Consider the following 22,229-nt stretch of genomic DNA (forward strand, 5'->3'; position numbering starts at 1 on the left):
ATCAAGTTTGAAATCAAGTATGATAATCGAACTCATTTTTATTAGATGAGCATAATTGAACGAATTCGAATAACTCAATTTTTATCTCAAGTTGAGCTTGAGTTTGTAAATTAAAACTTGATCAAGTTTAAGTTGAATTTTGAACAACGAATTTGAGTCGAGCTCAAACTCAAACTTTTTATTATATTAACTTGATTCGATTCACTTACACCCTTAATTCTTAATCCACTTTAATTCAAAATGAATCTGACTTCGTAAGTCACATAGAAAACGAGATTATTGAATGAGCCATCTTTTATTTCGCTAGATCAAAATGATTCAAATCCAAAAAGAGAAAAATAAAAATAATATCACTATCTATAATTTAATAATGCAAATTTTTGGGCAATTTATGTCTTATCGGAATTATGTCCTCTCTATCAACCAAGCGAGGAAAACACACCGTTGCTCATTCATAGTTAGCTTACTTGGAGCGTTATGCTCGATGGTAAGAACGAGTTCGAATCACTTTTTTTTTTTTCAAAAAAAAAAATACAAGTAGGCTTACTGAGAATAGATGATGGCTGGACATTGCTTGTATATGTATGATCAACTACGGGTCATGTAGAATGTATTTTGGTGACAATTAACTATTATTATCAGACCTTGACGATAAAGTAATTTCATTTTACAACCAATTTAATAGAAGACTAGAATTAGCAATTAATTTGGTAAGAAGTATCAACAATCAAAGAAACCATACTTACGAAGCCTTTATACAATCATATACTATCAACGTATGGAACAAGAGCAGATGCCAATTGGCACAAACAAATTTTTTTCACAATCTGTCGAAAACTATATCCCATTTATTGGCGCTGTTGGATATTATGCTTTGAACAAATCAACAAACTCAAACCATGCTTTAATTTAAGTGTCACACACCAAAACCAATTTTAACATTTCCATCCAAGCTCAAGAACCTTATTATTGAGACCAACATTTCCCTTTCTCTGCCTTGAGGCACTGACCAGATTTCTCCTTGTATTTTCAAGGTGAAGATTCACGCAATCATTGCTTGGTATCTTAGCTTGATATGATCTTTCAATTTTCCTGTTAATAATAGCGGGGTCTGTCCCTGCTCTCAGACTCTTAGCCCAATCAAACTTCTTACCATTACAGCCTAACATGCCTTGCACAATATTGACATTATTTGATCTAGAAGTTCGCGGTGGCAGAGGCAGACCACCCTTTTGATGATCATGAGCTTCTTTCTTTGTCTCTTTTATCTCAATTTTGGTTCCACCCTCCATTTTTATACTTATATTCACCTCAGAAATTGTTTTGTCCATTTTATGATCACCAGATGCTGATATGTCCTGAGCATTCTTTTCCCTTCTGTGCTGATAAAGCCGGTGCAATCTAAATGCCAGATGGTATATTCCATCTTTAATCTCTTCCTCCAAATCTCTTTCTATGTCACTTTCAAGCTCACCTCGGATTTTCCACTCTTCTTCGGACTTGGCTGCTCCTTGAAATTTCAGCCTCCGGATTTGACTCATATGGTTTTCACTAATATTCATCTGCACCACCACAATTCTATAACTTAGCAAAAAAATAATAATAATCTCCAAACGAACATTTATTTAAGTTTTAAAACAAGAAAAAAGATGCAAAATTGCATAGTCACCCTGGATTCATCAGCAGATGACCGAACAGATAAATCTGTAAGAACCCAAAAAGTGATACAATTAGAAAAGCTTAACGGAAGTTCTTCTATAAGACAAAGATATAGCATGGTGGCTAGAAAAAAGAAACTGAAGAACCTAGTATATCTGCTTCTTTGGAGAATTTGGCCTGATGTTCCATCCTCTAGACTATGCTTTTACTTGTCTTATTTGTGGTCTGGTAGCAGTGGCACACCAGCCATTTTAAATCCAATTAGAAGGATTAAGACTTGTGGAAATGGGACCAATGGTAGAGTTGGAACGAAATTGACTTTGCATGGGATGTTTTTAGGGACCAATGACCGTTAGAGAAGTCATTTGAGTTTGCTGATTGAAATTTAGAGACAAATATCTCTCAGTGAAAAGGATGCAGAATTATGTTTTTGCCATGTATAGAAAGGGTAAAATAAAGGATATCTTCCTAGATTAAGGAGGTGCTTTACGTGGAAGGGATCAAGGGGGGTTTAGGTTGCCCTTAAAGCATAATCAATATAGGGTACATTACCCACATGTTTGATGTGTGTTCTTGGATAGTTACCCTTCGCTAAGGCTCTCATAGGTTGGTTGGAGGGGTAGTGGCTTGTGTTTCTGGTTAGAAAACTTTTTGAATTCTTGCTTTTACCTTGCTGAGGGCTGACCTTAATGGGCCAAAGTAAGGCTAGGTGCCAGTCCACCAGAGCTAATTTGAAGTGAATGAGATGATTGAGAAGTTGGAAGACTAGTAAACCAGCTCACCAATGGCTCAAGCCCAGGCCTAGCCACAATACTAACCTGCCTCATTTTTTTTTTTTCTATGGTTGTGTTTTGCCTCATTGTTTGGAGGAAATTTGAAAATATGAAATATTCGAGAACATCATCAACAAGAATGTGTAACTATAATATTTTAATAATTAATTTAAGTTTTTAATATTTTATTATAATTAATTAAATTCTTAATATTTATTTTGATTTAATTAAACTCTTAAATGAACGAAAATTAATCATGTGACAAATTTTAATGAATCAATTTTTAAACTATAATTAATTGAACTCTTAGAAAGATATTAAAAAAAATACAGAGAAAACAAAAAAAAGAATAAATTTTTATTTTATTTTATTTATATATATATACATATATTAATTACGTTATTTGACAAATTTTAATTTATTTTTTAATATCATATGAAATTTTATTTTAATTTATAAAAAATTAACAATATTAATTTTTTCATCCAAATAAATATTTAGTTAAATATAAATATATGTTAGAAGGGTTGATTAATTGTAATAAAAAAAATTTTAATGATTTTTTAATTAGAATTTAAGGACTTTTATATCATTCAACCTAAATATTACTTTAGGATGTATCAAAATTTTAAATACACGAGTTAAAGAAAAAAGCGTCTTGTTTTTTAAGGTGTGAAAATTTAAAGATTTTAAGAGTTATATAATAATGAGAAGTAATATTGTTTTATTCTCTACAAAAACAATCGTAGGAGAAAATCCATAAATAAAATTTTATAAGACATATAAATCAAGCATAAAACAAAAGTAAAATAATTAAGTAAATAAATTAATATTTGAAAGTAAAATCAATTGCAGTGAGAAAGGTCAAAACTGAAACCCACCACATCAAACTAGCAGATGCAATGTGGTGACCTAACCCTCACCCCACGCGAGTAATGACCTAACTCGGTCACATTGACATTGTTGGGCAGGCTTTTGCAAAGGAAGCCTTTGTTCATTGTCCTACACAACATAAGAAGACCAACAAAAGTTAGAAAGATTGGTCAAAAACACAGTTGAAAAGATTTGGAGTGAGTGATTAAATGCTGAAAAATGCTAAACTTGATGGGAAGCGGTGGAATGTGTAATCAATCATGCGCGTTGCGTACACGACTGAGTTGGGGCAAAACAAATGCGAATCAGTAAAGTTTAAAACTTTAGTATTCGCCTGTGGTAGGTATCTAAAGTACTTAACAACCCCATCAACGAGTCAGCGGCTCCCAGCCGCTACAGTGGAGACGAATCAAATCAGGAAGATCTATGCTCTTGATAATTTGTATATTTATATTATATAAAATATTAAAATTTTTTATATTTATATTTTATTTTATATAAAAATTATATATTATAATTTGTATTGAAATAAAAATATAAAATATATATTTTTAATTTAATTAAATATATTTATAATTTTTATTAAAATTTTAAATTGTATTATTTTTATATTTTTTATTTATATTTTTTTTTTATATATATCAAAACAACATATTTTTTAAATAAATAAAAAAATTACAAAGTTGTGTAGTTATAATATTAAATATATTAATATGTAATAAGAAAATATAATTACAATCAACCCAAAATTTATGAAGCAATCTTAAACCCTTGATATGGTCAAAGAATTGCCACCCCCGTTGAATTTTAAATAGCCTCCTCGGTTTTGCAAGCCAAAATTTGTAGTTTGTACGGCCATAACCGGCTGCCGTCTCCAGTTTGTCCGTTTTCTCCGTCTCCTTTTATTTTTCCACCCTTTTTCTCCCTCCCTCCCTCCAATTCTCTGCAGCAACCAAAAAACAGAAAAAAGGGCCAAAACTCAACTTTGCTCGTCGATTCATGGAAACTCTCTCCCATGCGATCACCGCTTCCGCTTCTCCAAAGCTCAGTCTCCGTCAAAATGACAACCTCTCTCGTCTAATCCGTTACAGCCATGGATTCAGTTCTTTGAATCTCCGTACAGTAAGATCACAGCGAAGGAGTAGAGTTTTCTCGAAAGTTGAATGTGATCAACAAAGCTCGAAAAACAACATCGATTTCAGTGAGCCTGATTGGAAGTCCAAGTTCCAGCAAGATTTCGAGAAACGCTTTAATATTCCTCACATCACCGATATTTTCCCCGATGCTCACTCTTTTCCTTCAACATTTTGCCTCAGGATGAGGTGAAAAATTAACTTTTCTCTCCCTCTTTTTTCCCCTGTTTTGACCTGATTTTTTTCTCGGAATTGTTATGTATATATATTTTTAACTCCAGGAGTGAGAAAATTGTAAACTGTTAAATTAACTTTTGCTTGAGTTTTTAGATATTTGATCGTGTTTAATATTTTCTAATTATTTATTTTTATTAGTAAAATAAATAATTATTTATGTTGATTTTTTTTTTTGGTTACAGAACTCCGGTAACTGAGGATTTTACTGAAGGTTATCCATCGGATGAGGAATGGCATGGTTACATAAATAATAACGATCGAGTACTTCTAAAGGTAAACTTTTTTTTTTTCTTTTTTATATTTAAATTTAAATTTCACTTTTTTGAATCAGTGTCCTCAATATCTGCCAAGTTGCTGAATTGTGATATGGAAAATTAAATTTTGCATATGCTTTTCGTTAAGAGCTTGGAGATCATTTTACTAAATTTACCGTTATATTCAATTTTCAAAATTAAATTTGCCAGCTATAGAGTAGGTAATTGAAATTAGAATCCAAAATTACCTGAAAATTCTGGTATAATTTTTAAATGATTTTAAGAAAGAAATCTGCTAATTTTTTTCCTTTAAAAGCAAATTTTGGCTTGATTATCACTGTTATATATTTATATCTTAAATCAAAACGTCAGTTAAATTCGTCAAGTTCTATGGAAAGAATTCTGCAATTATTTGGGTTAATCATCCACATGTAGATTAGATTGATCACAATTTCTGATCTTTAATATTTCAGGTCATACATTACTCGTCTACTACGTCTGCTGGTGCGGAATGCATTGATCCTAACTGTACTTGGGTTGAACAATGGTAAGTACAACTCTCAACTCATTTATATGGTTTTGCAAATTAACAAATCATGAATTCTATTGCATTAACTACAATACTTTCGTAACACGCTATGGTATTTTACCTAATATGTGGTAAAATAATGTTATAATATTTTAGTTATTTTTTCGTGACATTTGAATTGATTTGGGAGAATTGTTAATTTTAGATCCAATCTTATCACATGAGTCTGCATTTCTTGCCATTTTGTATATTTTCTTTTCGCTGTTTTTGTTTAATGTATGCAACATTGAAATTCATTTGGCAGTTAATGATAATATGTGACTTGACATCTCATCTTAGGGTTCATCGTGCTGGGCCTAGAGAGAAAATATATTTCAAACCAGAAGAAGTGAAGGCTGCAATTGTTACTTGTGGTGGGCTTTGCCCTGGTCTTAATGATGTTATTAGACAGGTCAGCACTGTATTTAAATTTCAATTTGCTGCTGGCATACTGTAATTATCAACTACAGCTAGGCTATGCTACTTGATTGAAAGCGGCATTCAGTGCTTTCACTGTTTTTATGTAAGCATTAACTGGATTTTTAATTTTCTGTCTCCTGCTAAAGTCTAAAGTTTGTTCTAGGTGCCTAGTGACTGAGATTCATGACACCAAATATGTCTCTGACTGTTGGCTTGGTAAATAATATCAGTCTAATTTTCATATACCATGTACTAAAGGTTTTCGTCTGCTAGAAAACTGAAAGACAGTAATTGTATTTTTATTAGGACAGAGCAATTTGGCCTACCTTATGTGAGTTTGCACAAAATTCCGTGAATTTATCATTTGAGGTTCCACTTGTAGCATACCATATAAAAAAAGGTATTTACAGTAAACTAGTTAAGGTTATAGTTAAAATTCTCACTTTCATGGTAGGGTAAACTGGTGAAGTAACTATGATTGGATCTTAGCTCCGTAAATACTGGTTTAAATTAAAGTGTCATATTTAGTCTGACTGAATGCTTTAGTCTATAGTGCTCCATAAATGCTTCGACAATAAACTTGTGCAGATTGTCATCACACTGCAAATATATGGTGTGAAAAACATTGTGGGGATTCCTTTTGGTTATCGTGGATTCTCTGACAAAGACTTGGCTGAAATGCCGGTAGGCTGCGTATCTTTCCTAGCAATGGTTTATGCTTCATCCAAGATTTTATGTTGTTAATTTGGCTTTCATTTTCAGCTATCACGGAAAGTAGTCCAAAATATTCACCTTTCAGGTGGAAGCTTGTTAGGAGTTTCACGTGGAGGACCCCCTGTCAGTGAAATTGTCAATAGTATGGAGGTGCTCAAAACTCTTTTACTATTATCAGATTAACTCACAGTTTTCCTTGAAGGGATTGTAGATATTGAATTAAAATATCAAGAAGCCTCGTATATAGTATATCTGATATGTTTCAAAAATTGATGTCAGGAAAGAGGAATCAACATGCTTTTTGTGCTAGGTGGAAACGGTACTCATGCTGGGGCCAATGCTATACATGATGAGGTTCATATCAGATTTGATAGCACTATTTCTTAGCCTTAAACTTGCTATTTCCTTCGCTATCACTATCTTAAATTCAAATTAGGGACTCATAGAAACTAAGTTTTTTTTCTCCCTGTTAGTACAAATTAGTGTTTATAATTTGTTCAGTCATTTGATTCAACTTTGTGGCATTAGAATGATTTTGGCTAACTGAAAGATTGAGATTTGCTTTCCGTGTTTTGTAATTCTAAGCTATATTTGCCATTTAAAATTCAAGTTAATTGAGATATTCTTATGTATGAATATTATATCAGATCAGGAGGGATATTAAAGGGTCTTCTTCTGTAACTAAGAATCTCTGAGAGATGTGAAAACTTTCGCTATTACATATAGGGTCTGGTTTTTGTGTTTTCCTAAATTTATATACTTTTGCACTTTTGCTTTCAGTGCCGCAAAAGAAAGTTGAAAGTGGCTGTAGTTGGTGTGCCAAAAACTATAGACAATGACATTCTGCTAATGGACAAAACCTTTGGTTTTGATACCGCTGTTGAAGAATCACAACGAGCAATCAACTCTGCATACATTGAGGTATATCAGCCTTGATTATTGGTGTTGATATAAAAAACTTGCTTCACTTCCAAATTCATGCATTATATAATTCTTTTCAAAAACTCCTTCCTGTTACTGATTCCTTAATGTTAAATTTATTTCTATTTCATTTTTCTCCTTCAATTAATTACCAGGCTCATAGTGCTTACCATGGAATTGGTGTTGTAAAATTGATGGGCCGTAGCAGTGGTTTCATAGCCATGCAATCATCCTTGGCTAGCGGACAAGTTGACATATGTTTGATTCCAGAGGTAGTTATGCTGACTGTTAGCAATTAATTCTGATCAGCTATGCTCATCACAATCTTTACATGCATGTCTTTAATACATCCAACTTCTGCATTCTCTAGGTACCTTTCAATTTGCATGGCCCTCATGGTGTATTAAGGCATCTAAAATACGTAATTGAGACAAAGGGATCGGCTGTTGTCTGTGTGGCAGAAGGAGCTGGGCAGGTGACTTAGAAAGATATTTATTTAGCTATTTGAACCCTTCTTGGAAGTGATATTTTAATGATAAAATTTATGGTTTTGGCACTGCATGGTAGGAGTGGTCAAATGACTTTGATTTTTGGATGTCTAACTCAATGGCCTTTCCATTGTTGAAGAATAACATCATTTTTGGTTTGTAATATGTCTCCATTGTGGTTTTAGGCTTTTACATGCTGTGCTGCTGTTGTCTATTCTATTACTTTCTTTCTTTAAATTCTATTTGAAAGTTTTGGATTGTTTTCAATTTCAGTAGCTTCCTTTGCTCTTATGAGAATTAAAGATGTGGAATGGACTTGCTTTAAAGCAGAGAAGATTGTTCATTCATTTGGCATAGTTGCAAAGATGTTCCTTTTAAAATAAATTCTCATCAATTGTATCGGGTTTGGTCAGTGTAAATCTTGTGAGCATGTGATCAAATTCATAAGTGCTGAGTTGAAAGGATAAAAATGCAAATATGTTGAATATTGTCTCCCCTTCCAGTTTAGGTATTTTTAAAATATTAGTTAAGGCACCAGAATATCTCTTTATAATTGTTTGATGAATTGTTTGACTGCTTTTTCCCTCTTTGAAGAGGAAGAGTCAATTCTAAGAGATTCAAATTTAATAATATGATATGCTGATAAAGTATGTGAGTTGATCATCTCTTAGCTGCTGCTTTTTGATGCAGAATCTAGTTCAGAAAACTAATGCTACCGATGCTTCTGGAAACATAGTATTTGGAGATTTTGGTGTGCACATCCAACAAGAGGTATTTGATTATGGTTTCAACCATTGCTTGCATTCTTTTATTTGTAAACTCCTGGCTGAAAAAAAAAAATCTACCAAGATTATTTTTGATATGTTGCACCTGGTCTGGTTATTTGAATTCTTCCATTAAGTAACTCGGTATTCAAAAAGAAAGAGTGATTGCATGTAGCTATCCCAAAGGGATTTCCTTTCCTTGTCAAGTTACCAACCATACATTATATAATTGAATTGAATGAGGATTGCTACATGAGGTTTTGTTGTAAATAATTCTTGAAGTAATCAACAAATTGTTTTTTGTGCCTTAATTCTTTCTTTTTGGGTTGAAATTTTCATTTTATTAATGATTATGCAATTTCATATGTAGATTGGGCCCCCAATTGTCATAGATTGCTTGTGGTTTGTTTGTGATTATATATGGATGACTGCTATGCATATCTTGCATATGGAATAATTCAAAGCGATTCACTAATAAAATGCATTACAAATTTTATCAGTTCAATTTTTGTGGTTGCATTTAATGATTTTTGATACATTAACATAGTGATTTTCTCTGCATTTAGATGTAAGAATCTTCTCTAAGGTGGTCATTTTACCCTCTAGCCCCTTATATTTTCTCATATGTGCCCCTCAAAAAAATTAATGCATTAGAAAACACAGGTGCCCTTTGCTTGTGTACACTTGATGAACTTAATCGTGTACTAAATGTTAATTCACTATCTTCATGCCAGATAAAAAAATATTTTAAGGAAATTGGCATCCCTGCTGATGTAAAGTATATTGATCCAACATACATGATCCGTGCATGCCGTGCAAATGCATCAGATGGAATTCTATGCACTGTTCTAGGACAAAATGCTGTAAGTATCCATTACTTTTTCTCCACCCCGCTCCGCACATGCACACACAGATTATGTTCTGTTTGAACTGCTTGCAGAACCTTTCTTTTTTTTTTTTTTTTTTTTTTTCATTTTTGATACCAGAAGAGAGCTATTAGGAACTGATAACATGGAGAGGACTGGTATTGTTTAGACACCGGCTGGTAAATGAGCCTAGTTACTAGAAACCTACAATCAATAAATTAAATTCTGTCAAGCCGTCAAAAATATTAGAAACCAAACAGTTTGGAAATATCAAACCCTTAAACCCTAAAATATTAATTTCGCCATTTTGTATGATTTTAAACAGTCACCTTCACAGCAAGTTTACTGCTGGCCAACCAATTGCAAGCTTGCACTAGTCTTCTAGCAAGTCACGTCTTTGGCACATATTGATATAGGGTTGTGCAAGTTTGCCCTTGTTGAAATTGGTTTTTGACTTTTTATATTGCTCGGGTCTGTATTATGCACATTTTATGTTTGGAACTGATCTCTGGAAATGTAAAATATGATGGATGTATTTGCAGGTTCATGGTGCATTTGCTGGATATAGCGGCATTACAGTTGGTATATGCAACACTCACTACGTTTACTTTCCGATTCCTGAGGTCATTTCTCATCCCCGGGAAGTAGACCCTAACAGCCGCATGTGGCACCGATGCTTGACTTCTACAGGCCAGCCCGACTTTGTCTAAATTATAAGGGGTAAGTTTAATCAAAAAGAGCGAAGAAATTTAAGTTTTGAAATTGTTCATTAAAGGACAGCGAGCTAGCTTTTAGAAATTTCTTTTTTAGGCTGCTCATTTTAGGCTGTAAAAGAAATAAAACCAACGATAACATTTTCACCAAATTAAAATGAAAAAGTCAAATATATAGCATACATGGGTTCTCAGGAAGAACATCATGAATAATAAAAACATAAGGGGAATCACTCTGTCATTTTGTCTTTAGGAATCATTTTTTGGCTGTTCATGAAAATGAGAATGCAGTCAAACAGGGAATTGTTTCTTGTGTAACAAACAAACGCGGTTGTAAGTTATTGATATTAATCAGAACATTAAGCTTTGGACAAACAATGTATTTCTAATCCTACTCTATTAATCACACTTTTCAACAGGGCATATTTTCTGCATTTTCATGAAAAAAAAAGTAGGCTTGTTTGATATCTTATTATCTTCGTGTCATTCGCTAACTGGTGGGACAGTCAGATTTTTTCTGGCAAATAGTGAGGGGTTTGTTTGAGTTTAATTTGTTTCCGAACTATTTTAAAGATTTAAGTCAAAATTATTCTTGAAAAGATCAAACTCTAATTGACAAAGAAATATTCAAAAGTAAGTTCGTCATTTTATCAACTCAACTAATCACTTTAAAAACAATACTGTTCACAAGCTCCTAAATACTTTCGCCAGCATTTAAAAAAAAAAAAATTTGCTTCAATTCACGACACCATCAATAGAACTCGGTAAACTAGGTTCTCTGGATAATACTATTATTACAAACTTAGAAGGGATTAAATTTTTCTGATTCTGACTGGTCAAACACATTCATTGGCTTCTGTTTCCATGGAAACAATTCTGCTGAATTTATCACATTATATAATAATAATAATAATATATCGGATAGCTCCCTTTTAGGTTGGAGTCAATTTTAATTTCTAAAGATAGAAATTCTCCTCTATAGTTGCAAAAAACAAGATGGTATCAAACTTTGTGTTCAAATGGGAGCTTTCAATAGTACTATCTATAAGTATAAAACAATAAATCATATTTAAAAAAAAAAAAATTTGCAGTTATAACAAAGGGGTGCTGATAGTCTGAAGCAGAAATCTGAACAATCCCTTTTGCCCATCTCTCCATCCTTTTTTCCTTTTCTCTTCTGTGCTTCTGTCCATCTCCTCTCACCGCCATCTCCACCATGCAGACACTAATACTAAGCAAAAGCTCTTTTTTCTGTTGTTTTTCCTTCTTGGGTCTCGTGTTGCTCTTTGGTTCTTACATTTTTAACATTCATTTTCTCGGTAAATACAAACCTCAGACACAACCCCACACAACCTTACTCAAATGAAAAAGCAACAAAAAAAAATATTAAGTAATACTAATAATAATACCAATGCATTAACATTCATAACTCACTACATGCATCATAGAAACTTTCCACTACCTATTTGATCTTAGACTAATAGGCACTAATACACTTGTTATTGAATTTAACTCGTAATCTTTTATTACCATTGCTTCATATAAAAAATGAAAAATTTTACTGCATGCTCTTAGGAATATACTCTTACCAACCCAATCCAGTTTTGTAGTGAGATTGTATCACATACCATAGCTTTGGGTCCCCACAAGGACAAATGCAGAGAGAAAAGAAATGAAAAGAATGGAAACAGAAAACCACATATAGAAGAATGTGTTACTGTGTGCAAAAAGCAAAAAAAAAAAAAAAAAGAAGAATGCTGCAAATCTGGTGTTGAAAGGCTCGTAAACAGGAATGACCTGGCCATGTTAATTATTTTTTGCTAGCTACAAAATACAAATATACAAATTCATTAGTTTTTCAACAGTCTCAAGACACTTGTCTGTCTTTTACTTCTTCTGTTGGTATTCCCCCTTTCTTTAAAATGTCCCTAGCCAAGAAATGGCTGTTGTTTACCATTGGGATCCCCCTTAATGGCATTGTCAGTTACAAATTGGGGTCATTTTGTTTAGTTTGAATATAAACATGATTGACCATGCTTGGCTGTTGTTAGTCAGTCAAAGTTCCTTTATTTTACCATTTTCTACTCTCTGTAGTCAGTTGTTTTCAAGGGTGGCTGCTTTTTGAGTTTCAGTTTAAGGTAAAAGGCTGCACTCATTGGATGGAAAATTCACTTTTTCCCAAAAAAAATTATCACAGATTCTTAATGGATACTTTTTGGGGTTCTTGATTGTGTCTTCCTATTTTTCTACTAACCCATTTTAATCCTGCCATCAGGCACATGGAGAGGATTGGTATTGTTTCTTGCTGATGGTGTGATATCGGAATATATATTATATTATATCTATGAAGACAAGCCTTAGTGATTCCATATTATCCTATAAACAATACATATATATATATATAGGATGGTAGAGAGATGAAAAAAAATGCATTAAACTTAATAGTTGGATATGAAACTCATGAAAAAAAAAAAACCCATGATACTAATAAGTGCCTGTGCCCATAATCAATCAGTCCGCAGTTGCAGTCTCTGTTCATCTGTTCTGCACTGTGGATTCCCAAGGTTTCTTATGCTCACACTCATACTCAGACACAGACTCTGACTCTGACTCGTACCTTTTTTCTTTTGTATCAGATTCCAGACACCAAACTCAAAACTCAACACTCACAAAAACTCCAAACTAAAGATCAGGTGTTGACCGGTCTCACACTCTAAAACAAATGTTTTTGTGAGCCTCTCTCTCTTTGGGCCCACCATTCATGGGTCCACCTGAGGCCCGTTTCTGATCCCAATAACCACCAGGAAACGACAGCGTCTCATGTTTCATGTCAGCACAATTCCAACAACTTTTTTGGACTTCAATTAGATTGGTCATAACTTTAATTGCACTCTAGTTGTTGCCAGAAAGATTATTTGATAATTTGCTTATAATTTGCCATTTTGATAAAAAAGGATAACTTGTTTTTTTTTTTTTCTTCTCATTTATAGTTGGAAGCTACAACAAATTAATAATAGTAATTTAAAAAAAAAAAACCCTGTATTGTTTCCTTCTAAAAGACTAAAACAGCACCACCTTCCACTTCTTCTGCCAGTGATATGTATAGCTGTAGTTGAGGGTTCTTGATTTATATGAACAGCTGGTGACAACCTTTTTTCCTTGTGTTCATGCTTTTAGCATTGAAGAACTCGAAATCATTTTTCACCTTAAAAATTTATTTCTTTGTATTTCCCATTTCTCACTCTCTCTTTGTGCTCCAAAACCACACCAAAGTTCCCATTCAACCAAATTGATATTGGACTAAAAAGGGTGTGAAAGGGAAGGACAATTCAGATCTCATGACTTGAAAACCAGTTGGGAAGGTTTGTTGTTGTCTTGTTTCCTCCTTTTAATGTCTGGTCTAGAATGCGAAGAATTTGCACATGACCCAACTGTTATTTCATCACTTTTATAGCTCAAGCATGCAGCAGCATCCAACACCCCAATGGGGCTTTGAGGCACATAGGAAGCTGATGGGTGAGTTGCCACATTAGCATTAGCAGTAGCAGCAGACCCATTAATCAATGACAAATCTTTCATCAGTTCAACACACTTCAACACTTTACCCTGCAAAAATCCCACAAAGTTTCACTGACTCAGCAAAATAGTCAAAAAGATCAAAGCCAAGATCTTCTAAGAACTAACAGCAAAAACAAATTTGTCCTCTCTTGAGTTTTACTTCTGTGGGCACCACCATTTTGTTTTTTGTTTTTTTTTTTTTACCTTTTCTACAAAGATGAAAGATGAAATTGCCTTCTCAATGGCTAATGTTTGCATTTCTCCTAAAACAGAAATTGCCACTGCTGCAGCAATTTCAGAAGGTCTGAACTCCAAGAAGTCAATACCTGCATTCACCATTCCCACCAAACACTGCATCATTTCAAACCCCATTAATCCTCAATAACGAAAATGTAACAAAAAGAATAACAACATAACAAATGAACAGTGAGATAGAAACCTCTGATTGTGCTCAATATCAGTTGTAATGCTCTAGACATTGAAGTTGATGATAGATATTGATCATTACAAATTTTACCCAGGAAGTAGTCAATGAAGGAGCAAGGAGTAAGAACTTGCATTTTCCACTTCAATGTGCTTAAAACCAAGAGCTCCATTCTCTGTATCGTTTTAGCTTGAAAGACAAACTTTGGTTCTCCCACCTGCCAAACAACAAATCCACACAATCAGGAAATTCATACTGGGAAAAGACCAAGTGATCAAAATCTATTGCCAAACACATCAAATCAATCTAAAATGTTCTAATCACCTGCAAATCTACAGACAGCGGCACCTTTGTCTCCTCCATTTTGGAGGCAATTGATAAACAAGCTACAGCCAGCAGTTGCACAGTCCATGTTTTACCTCTCTGTGTCATGTTACCCCAAAAGATAGAGAAATAAAAATAAAATCAAAGATACCAAAAAACAAACAATCAGTGGCTATGATAATGATGTAAGAAAAGAAAGAACCAAACTTGATGCTAATTTGTGAACTCACGGGTAAGTCATAAACTGATAGGAACCGATCCAAGTAATTAATTGATAGGCAAAGACTCAATGGTCCAAAACGGTAAAAAGCAAAGGCCTGTTGATCAAAAGTGAAATCATAAATCAACCGTGAGACCATCATTCATAGCACATTATCACCGAGGAATAAGCAAAACACTGAGTCCAATTTAGTATTATAAGAAATACAGAATGAAAGGGGAAAACATAGAAAGAGAACACAATTCCAATTTCATGTTGCCATAAATGAAAAAGAAAAGAAAGAAGTCAATTAAGAAGTAAACTTTAAAACAAAAATCTATAAAAGCTCAGAAATTGATTGATCCAAACAAAGTATAAAAATCTCATTACAAAAATAAAATGAAATTAAATAACAAAAAAAAAGAAAAGCAAAATTTGAAGAGTTTTGCTGAGAAAAGGCTATAATGTTGTTGAAAAACAAAAACCTGTTACAGAAACCGGTTAAACATTAAAGTAATCCTGAGAAAGAAACAATGATCAAATGGATCAAACAAGAAAAACCCAAGAATTTATTTGACTAAAACTGATTAAATTGAAAACAGACCTTCCAAATCCAATCAAGAGCCTCTCTCCTAACACTCAAATCCAAATCCCCACTTCTCAGTCTCTTAAGATAATCATCTCCAGGCAAATGCTCCATCTCTTTTTCAACCATTTCTTTGATTCTATCATCAGTTTGTATTGCAAAACCAGAAATACCCATCAAAGAAGTTGATCTGTTGTGTATAATAAAAGGGTCTTGTTGATTAAAGATTTGGTTTTTAAGGTGGTGGTCACAAGCAGGGGAAGCCCCAAACTCATTTATGGCATTAAAATCAAGATCATCATCAAAGCAAGACCTTGTGTTCTCTGAACAGAGAAGATTTGAGGCTGAACAGTCAAGATTTTCTGGCATTTTCAAGAGAGGGGCCTAAAAAGTGAGTTATTATAGAACCCCAAAAGAAACTACTCAATTCATAAGGTGAAAGCTTTGCGTACAATAAAGCCAAAAAGAGAGTGAGAGAGAATGGGGCTGAGGAGAGACTGTTCTAATAAGAGAAGCTTTATGCCGGGAAGACACCTCTAGTTAGGGTAAAAAGGAGAAATAAGGGAAAGAGGAGAAGGCTGCCATTACAAAAAAAGAAAGATATTCAAGGAAAATCTAATAATTAATGCAAAAAATGGAAAAAAATGCAACATACTTGCCATGACAAACTTTTTTACTATTATTTTTCATGAGAAATGATGTTTCATATAACCCTAACCTTGTATTTTGGTTTTTTCTAATAAGCTCGTCTATTCATTCGAAGGATGACATTTTTCATTATAATCATATTTATTGAAATCATATTAAAATTTTTATAAAATAACCAAAATAGTTATAATTTTAATAATTTATTAATTTAAAATCTAATCACCGAGTTCATAAATAATTAGTAAAATCGTAAATGAACTACATTATAAAATCAATAAAACTCAATAGAATAATAAATTTATTTTAAATTATTCACATATTATATGAAAATGCACTGATCTTAATTTATCATGATCTTAACTTATCATATGTACAAAAAAAATTGATACATGATTCAATATTATAATAAGTAGTGTTATTTTTATTATTTTATATGTAAAAAGATTTTTTTTATATGATAGTTAGGTAGATGCAAAATTGGAAGGAAAATTAAGCATCCAATTTATAATGTGATGAGTATTTTTGGTTAGTATTATTAGGGTTATGATGGTTTGGTGAATGCTTATTATTGGTTATGATTTAGCTATGATTTATCTATGTAAAAAAATAGAGAGATTATAATTACATGTTTAATTTGGGCAAGTAACTTACAAAATTTGTGAGATTTAGTGGGTCCATATTTTTCCCATTTTGCCCTTCCATTTATCAATATTTTCAATTTGGCCATCAACATTACTTTCTTCTCAAATTCTTTTTTTATTTCAGTTTTTAAATGGAAATTGTTAATAAATAGTCTGGCTCATGCGTTGTCACTGTACATTGAAATGAAACTAACTGTTTTCCCCATAATTCATTGTAATTTAGAATTCAAAATTTTATTTAATTAATTTATTGATTATCTTTTAAAATTATAAGTATAAAAAATTATAAGTATAATCAAGTATTTATATTATTGAATAATTAAATAAATTAGCTAATCAACAAACTAGATTATTTTTTGAATTAATTAATGTAATTAATTTTGTAATTACGAATACAAGAAAATCTATAACTATAATTAAGTATTATGTAACTATAATTAAGTATTATGTTATTGAATAATCAAATAATTAATTAATTAATAAATTAAATTATTTTTTGAAATTACAAATATAAAAGAAATTATAATCATAATTAAATATTATATCACTCAATAATTAAACAAATTAACTAATCAACAAACTATAGTTTAACTAAACAAATTCAATATAAAATTCGACCGAACTCATACAGTAAAGATTAAATCTAAAATTTCAGGATTCTAAAATTTTTTCTTTGCCACTAAACCTAAGATTAGCATTCCCTTAATCATTTTTTAAAAATGACATTAAATAAATTTAAAGTTTAACTTTCAACACTTATTATTATTTTTAAATTACAATTTTTTATAAAAAATAGTATATTTATAATTTTAGTAAAAAATAAAAACCCCCCGAGTAACTTCAACAAAAAAGAAAAAAGAGAAAAAATAATAATAATATATGAGGAGGGCCTGATATCATGGAGAGGTCTGCCTTCAGAATGTTCTGCTAATCTGCTTGGAAAGGGAAGCCATCTTATCAATCTGAGTTTGCCTCCAACATTTGCCAATGTTATGGCAGAAATAATTCTTGCTTTGCCTCTTTTGAAGCTTTTAGTAATATTATATAAACAAATACATCACAATTTCTGAGAGCAAAAAAATTGTACTCAAAAGGAAAACACTTTTCTGTTTTTTTTTTTACAATAATCCAATGGCTTCACATATTTTTAATTTTTTTTCTTTTTTTTTCCCCTTTTATTGATCAATCCATTGATGTGTCCACTAAAATGCCAAGTCAGTGAAAATAATACCATAAAAGAATTTCAATGGAATGCTAGAATTTGTTTTTGACTAAATAGGCTATGGTACTTTTGATAATTCACATATTAGATGATAAAATTAACTAATATAAGCAAAATTTTTTGAGCCAAATTTAAAGATTGTGAGACTTAAATAATAGTGTGCAAGCAAATGAATATAAATTTTAATAATACATTTTTAATATATTTTTATGTGTAAAAAATATATATATTATTCGAATTGTTCGAATCAAAAATATTTTCAAAATTTTATCATTTCCATAACATATAACTTATATATGAGTAGTACATATAGGTTTTTTTTATCAAAAAAAAATCACAGCTTAAAAATAAAAAAACAGTATATGAATTGAGATTTAAAATTTAAAATTTAAAATTATTAAATATTAAATTTTAAAAATAATTTCATAAATCAATTAAATACGATCCTAGATTCAAAATATATAACATAACAATTGTAATTTTATTATTTTAATTATTATTCATTAAGAGTTGGTAAAAACTAGTGATAGAATTGTAAAATCAATCAAATTAGAAATTATTTTAGACTTTCTTAAGGATATACTAAACAAAATGTAACAATAATGATAGAAATAATCATAATTTTAAAAAGCTATTTATTTATTTATTTATAAGCGTAAAAGACATTTATTCAATGTTGGGTAATTTTGAGAAAATAAATTAAAAAATGGCAAAATTAAAACATGTGAAATAAGAATGATCATATGGGCAGTGGACCATGGCAAACGTCATTTTCAATTCAAAGGAGAACACATGCTGCCCTGGCAACCCTAGCAGATGCCATTGCCAACCAAATTTAACCATTTCTTCCAATAATTCCCATTCTCATATACTTGTTGTGCTTTTCAATTTGAAACCCCTTTAAAAGAAAGAGAAAGAGAGGATTAAAAAAAAAACTAAAAAGAAGAAATGGGGAATCAAAAGCTGCCCATGCATGCATTGATTTTCATAACACTTGCATTATTTAATTTTACGTTATTGATTTGTAATTTCATTAAAAAAAAATACATGTTTTTGTTTAATAGAAGTGGAGAAGCATCTTATGATTTTCTCTTTGACTTGGATGGTTGAAAGTTGAGCTAAAATTAATCACAAAATGAGAGTAGCTAGACATGAAAAATCTAGTGTCCAATTATAAAAAAGTAAACTAGCTACTAGCTAGAAGTTCCAACGACAACGTCCTATAAAATCTATGATTATTCCCCGGATTCACCAAATTACAGGCGGACCATTTACTAGTATAACATTATTGGCATGGTTTGAGTACTACCATGGTTTAATCGAATAAAGTTAAGGTGATATAACGAGAAATTTGATTTTAAATTTAATTTAAAACTTGTTATTTAAAATTTAATTCAAATTTAATTGAGTTTTAAATTTTAAAATCGAACTAGATTTAAAATAAAAATTAAATTATTAAAATTCGTCTAATTAAATTTGTTTATCAAATAACAAAAAATTTAATTTTTATATTCGATTTTAAACTCGATTATTTATATTTAAATTTGAGATCAAATTTAAATTCATATATATATATATAAATAAAATAATAAAAATATATATTAAAATATAAAAATTTGATTAAACTCACAAATTATTTGAATTAAACATTAAAAAATTTGAATTTAGTTCAATTCGATAATAATTTAATTAAATTTACATTTTATTTGAAATAAATTAAAATAATTTACGAGAATTATTTATTATTTAAATTTTAACCATGACTTACTATTAACAATGGAGTCCTATGGTATCAATAGGGACAAAAAATTTTGGATACGCAAACTTGCTTCTTGGCCAATAGGCATTGACGAATATTTGGTTTGATTGATATTTTTATTATTTATCTTTTATATCGTAATCTAATTTTATAGAAAAAAATTTTTTTTCCTTATTATAGGATCCATTTTGAAGAAAAGATAAGTAACGAGAATTTAAAATTATGGTTTTAAACAAGAACCGATGGTAGTTGTTTGCAATGAATTTTTAACCTAGGATGCTGATCAATCATGTATTCAAGAAACAACTTTGCAATTAAAATGTAGAGACACATGCGTGTTCCTTTAACCCTTTTGAAGACTTTAGCAACACAAATTTCTAACCCTTTTTCTTCCTCTGTTGAAAGATGCTCCCCACTCTCCTATTTGGGTTTCTCCCAAAAATTCTTGTGGACCAAACACGAAGCAGCTTTACTACAGAACAAATCACGTGTACATTACAAAATTCAAGTTGACAACTTTAAATAATTTTTTTTTAACACGAAATATCACATTTTAAAAATTAAAAAAGCAATTGCAGCAAAGGCGAACATAGATAAACAAGGGCCATGGCTTCCTAAAAATTTTTTACCTCCCTTTAGCTATAATGTTCGAGCCCATCAAAATGCTACTTTAGCTTTCATTCCCCGAAATTATTATTACTTCAGCTTTCCTTCCCCCGAATTTATTATTTGACTCTCCTTCGTTTTTTTAGGTTGCAAATATTGGGATTAAAATTTTAAATTTATTAACTATCAACTTTTAAAAGATGATCATATAAATCATATGAACTAAACTCGAAAGTTAACCTTAAATAGCTTTTCTTAAGCTGACAAGATCAACCTTATAATACAAATAATTAACAAAACCTCTTCAAGTTTGTGGTCCAAACCAAACTCCAAACACAGTCTTTGATAAGTCTTTTCTTGATTTGGGGGGTAGTATTTGAGATTCGAGTTCTCGAGAGTACTTCCTCTAAAGCCATCCTTGCATATATATATTCCCATCAAAAGCATCTAGAGGATCAGCCATGGCTTCCCCTTGCAAATCCATGATAAGTGCTGAACCACCAAATATAAAATAAAACTGCTTCTCTGGGATCTACATTTGGTTTCCACATGTCTCCCTTCAGCCATGCTATTAGTGATTTACGCATTTGCATATTTTCATTGCCATCATTCATTTGCTTTGGAAACTAGCCAATATATCTCATCCCAGCAACAGCTACTTAGAATTAGCATCCAGCAGTCTTTAGTTTCAAAGATGTGAAATATGATGAGAATATCCACCTTCATTGAATTCAACTTTGCTTGCATTAGTACAGTTCTCCATATCAGTACCAAAACTTTAAACAGCAACGAATTGTATAGCAAAAAGCAAAAGAAATTCATTGGTTGTAGGCAAGGGGCCAATGTCACGACGCTGAAAGGTTATTGACAGTGAAAGATGCGTATAACAAATTGAAATTTTCTTGGGATTATGAAACATAGCTTGAATACGATCAGAACTCACTAAGTTTGATCCGCTAGTTAATGTTCCATCTTATTAAACTGCTTTCAAATGTCTAGAATTATGCTCTATCATTAATCTACACTATATGAACACACCTGACAAATTAGATCAGAACGTACCTAGCATCTGAGCCCACTTTCCTGCAGGACCCAAACTATCAAACAGCTTATACTTCATCAATCTGCTCCTGCATCAACCCCACAATAAAGTTGCAGTTAAGTAAAAAAGTTGGATTTGTAAGATTACTAAGAAGAAGAAGAAGAAGAAGAACGAATGATTCAATGATTTACAGTAAATTGTGTCGTTGTATGCCTACTGCCAACACCTTGTGGCTTGATTGGTAGAAATCAGACAGGCACTTGTGGTAGGTTCAAAGTCCTCCCTTCAATATTTTTCTTGATCAAATTGCTTAGCAACCTGATAGGATGGAATATCAACAGTTTAACACTATATATTTTGTTCTTAATTCCAATCAACCTCAGACTTTTGATAGAGGTTTTTAATTCTTATCCTGCCTTACTTCTGGCATTTTTTTTCCTCAGTAACAAATTAGGGGGGGCCCCAACTCTGCTGTACAATGCTTTGGAAGGAAAATTAAGCAGCAGCTGATCACAAACAGGTAGGAAACTGCTGCTTGCTAGAAGTCAGGTGTTCTGAGTTAGTAGTTGAATGATGAGAATGCTGTCCTTGGTGGGACTCCTCAATCAAGCTGCAGTTAACAGCAAATTGTTTCCTCAGAACCCTGAAAAAATTTATATCCAATAAACAACAGAACCCTATTCACATTCATAAGAAGCCCAAGAACACGCAAGAGTAAGAGCTGTTCTATAACTACCAAAGAACCAATGTCATTCTCATCTGTTCAATTGAATAATAATTAAGGGGATATAAGATGGTCAACAATTAGTATAATTTTTCCTAAAGGGAAGCCAGTGT

At 31.7% G+C, this 22,229-nt stretch overlaps 3 protein-coding genes across 3 annotated transcripts; 1 reads left to right on the plus strand and 2 right to left on the minus strand.

The window, feature by feature from the left end:
- Positions 1-721: 721 nt before the first annotated feature.
- Positions 722-1,868, minus strand: LOC149516353 (uncharacterized). The gene is made up of 3 exons (XM_089767270.1): positions 1,806-1,868; positions 1,670-1,704; positions 722-1,562 (listed from the first exon to the last, which is right to left on the minus strand). Exons 1-3 carry the CDS (start codon positions 1,846-1,848, stop codon positions 936-938), a joined length of 705 nt encoding a protein of 234 aa, XP_089623396.1. The 5' UTR covers positions 1,849-1,868; the 3' UTR covers positions 722-935.
- Positions 1,869-4,035: 2,167 nt separating this feature from the next.
- Positions 4,036-10,801, plus strand: PFK5 (phosphofructokinase 5). The gene is made up of 13 exons (XM_022884724.2): positions 4,036-4,627; positions 4,858-4,948; positions 5,403-5,476; positions 5,798-5,909; positions 6,506-6,601; positions 6,680-6,781; positions 6,911-6,985; positions 7,412-7,552; positions 7,708-7,824; positions 7,923-8,027; positions 8,731-8,811; positions 9,539-9,667; positions 10,213-10,801. Exons 1-13 carry the CDS (start codon positions 4,305-4,307, stop codon positions 10,378-10,380), a joined length of 1,614 nt encoding a protein of 537 aa, XP_022740459.1. The 5' UTR covers positions 4,036-4,304; the 3' UTR covers positions 10,381-10,801.
- Positions 10,802-13,327: 2,526 nt separating this feature from the next.
- Positions 13,328-15,985, minus strand: CYCD2;1 (Cyclin D2;1). The gene is made up of 6 exons (XM_022884470.2): positions 15,493-15,985; positions 14,920-15,006; positions 14,690-14,788; positions 14,381-14,582; positions 14,146-14,267; positions 13,328-13,989 (listed from the first exon to the last, which is right to left on the minus strand). Exons 1-6 carry the CDS (start codon positions 15,841-15,843, stop codon positions 13,720-13,722), a joined length of 1,131 nt encoding a protein of 376 aa, XP_022740205.1. The 5' UTR covers positions 15,844-15,985; the 3' UTR covers positions 13,328-13,719.
- Positions 15,986-22,229: the final 6,244 nt, after the last annotated feature.

This window comes from Durio zibethinus, chromosome 10 (genome assembly GCF_047325235.1).
Source record: "Durio zibethinus cultivar Kanyao isolate XHJ-2024 chromosome 10, ASM4732523v1, whole genome shotgun sequence".
Lineage (NCBI taxonomy): Eukaryota > Viridiplantae > Streptophyta > Magnoliopsida > Malvales > Malvaceae > Durio > Durio zibethinus.

Excerpts from the sequence above, each read along its gene's own strand:
- LOC149516353 (XM_089767270.1), bottom strand. The coding sequence starts at position 1,848 with ATGGAACATCAGGCCAAATTCTCCAAAGAAGCAGATATACTAG. Across the intron at positions 1,705-1,805 it reads CAAAGAAGCAGATATACTAG|ATTTATCTGTTCGGTCATCT; the intron begins GTTCTTCAGTTT and ends GGGTTCTTACAG. Across the intron at positions 1,563-1,669 it reads CATCTGCTGATGAATCCAGG|ATGAATATTAGTGAAAACCA; the intron begins GTGACTATGCAA and ends GTGGTGGTGCAG.
- PFK5 (XM_022884724.2), top strand. The coding sequence starts at position 4,305 with ATGGAAACTCTCTCCCATGCGATCACCGCTTCCGCTTCTCCAAAGCTC. Across the intron at positions 4,949-5,402 it reads ACGATCGAGTACTTCTAAAG|GTCATACATTACTCGTCTAC; the intron begins GTAAACTTTTTT and ends TTAATATTTCAG. Across the intron at positions 8,812-9,538 it reads GTGTGCACATCCAACAAGAG|ATAAAAAAATATTTTAAGGA; the intron begins GTATTTGATTAT and ends TCTTCATGCCAG.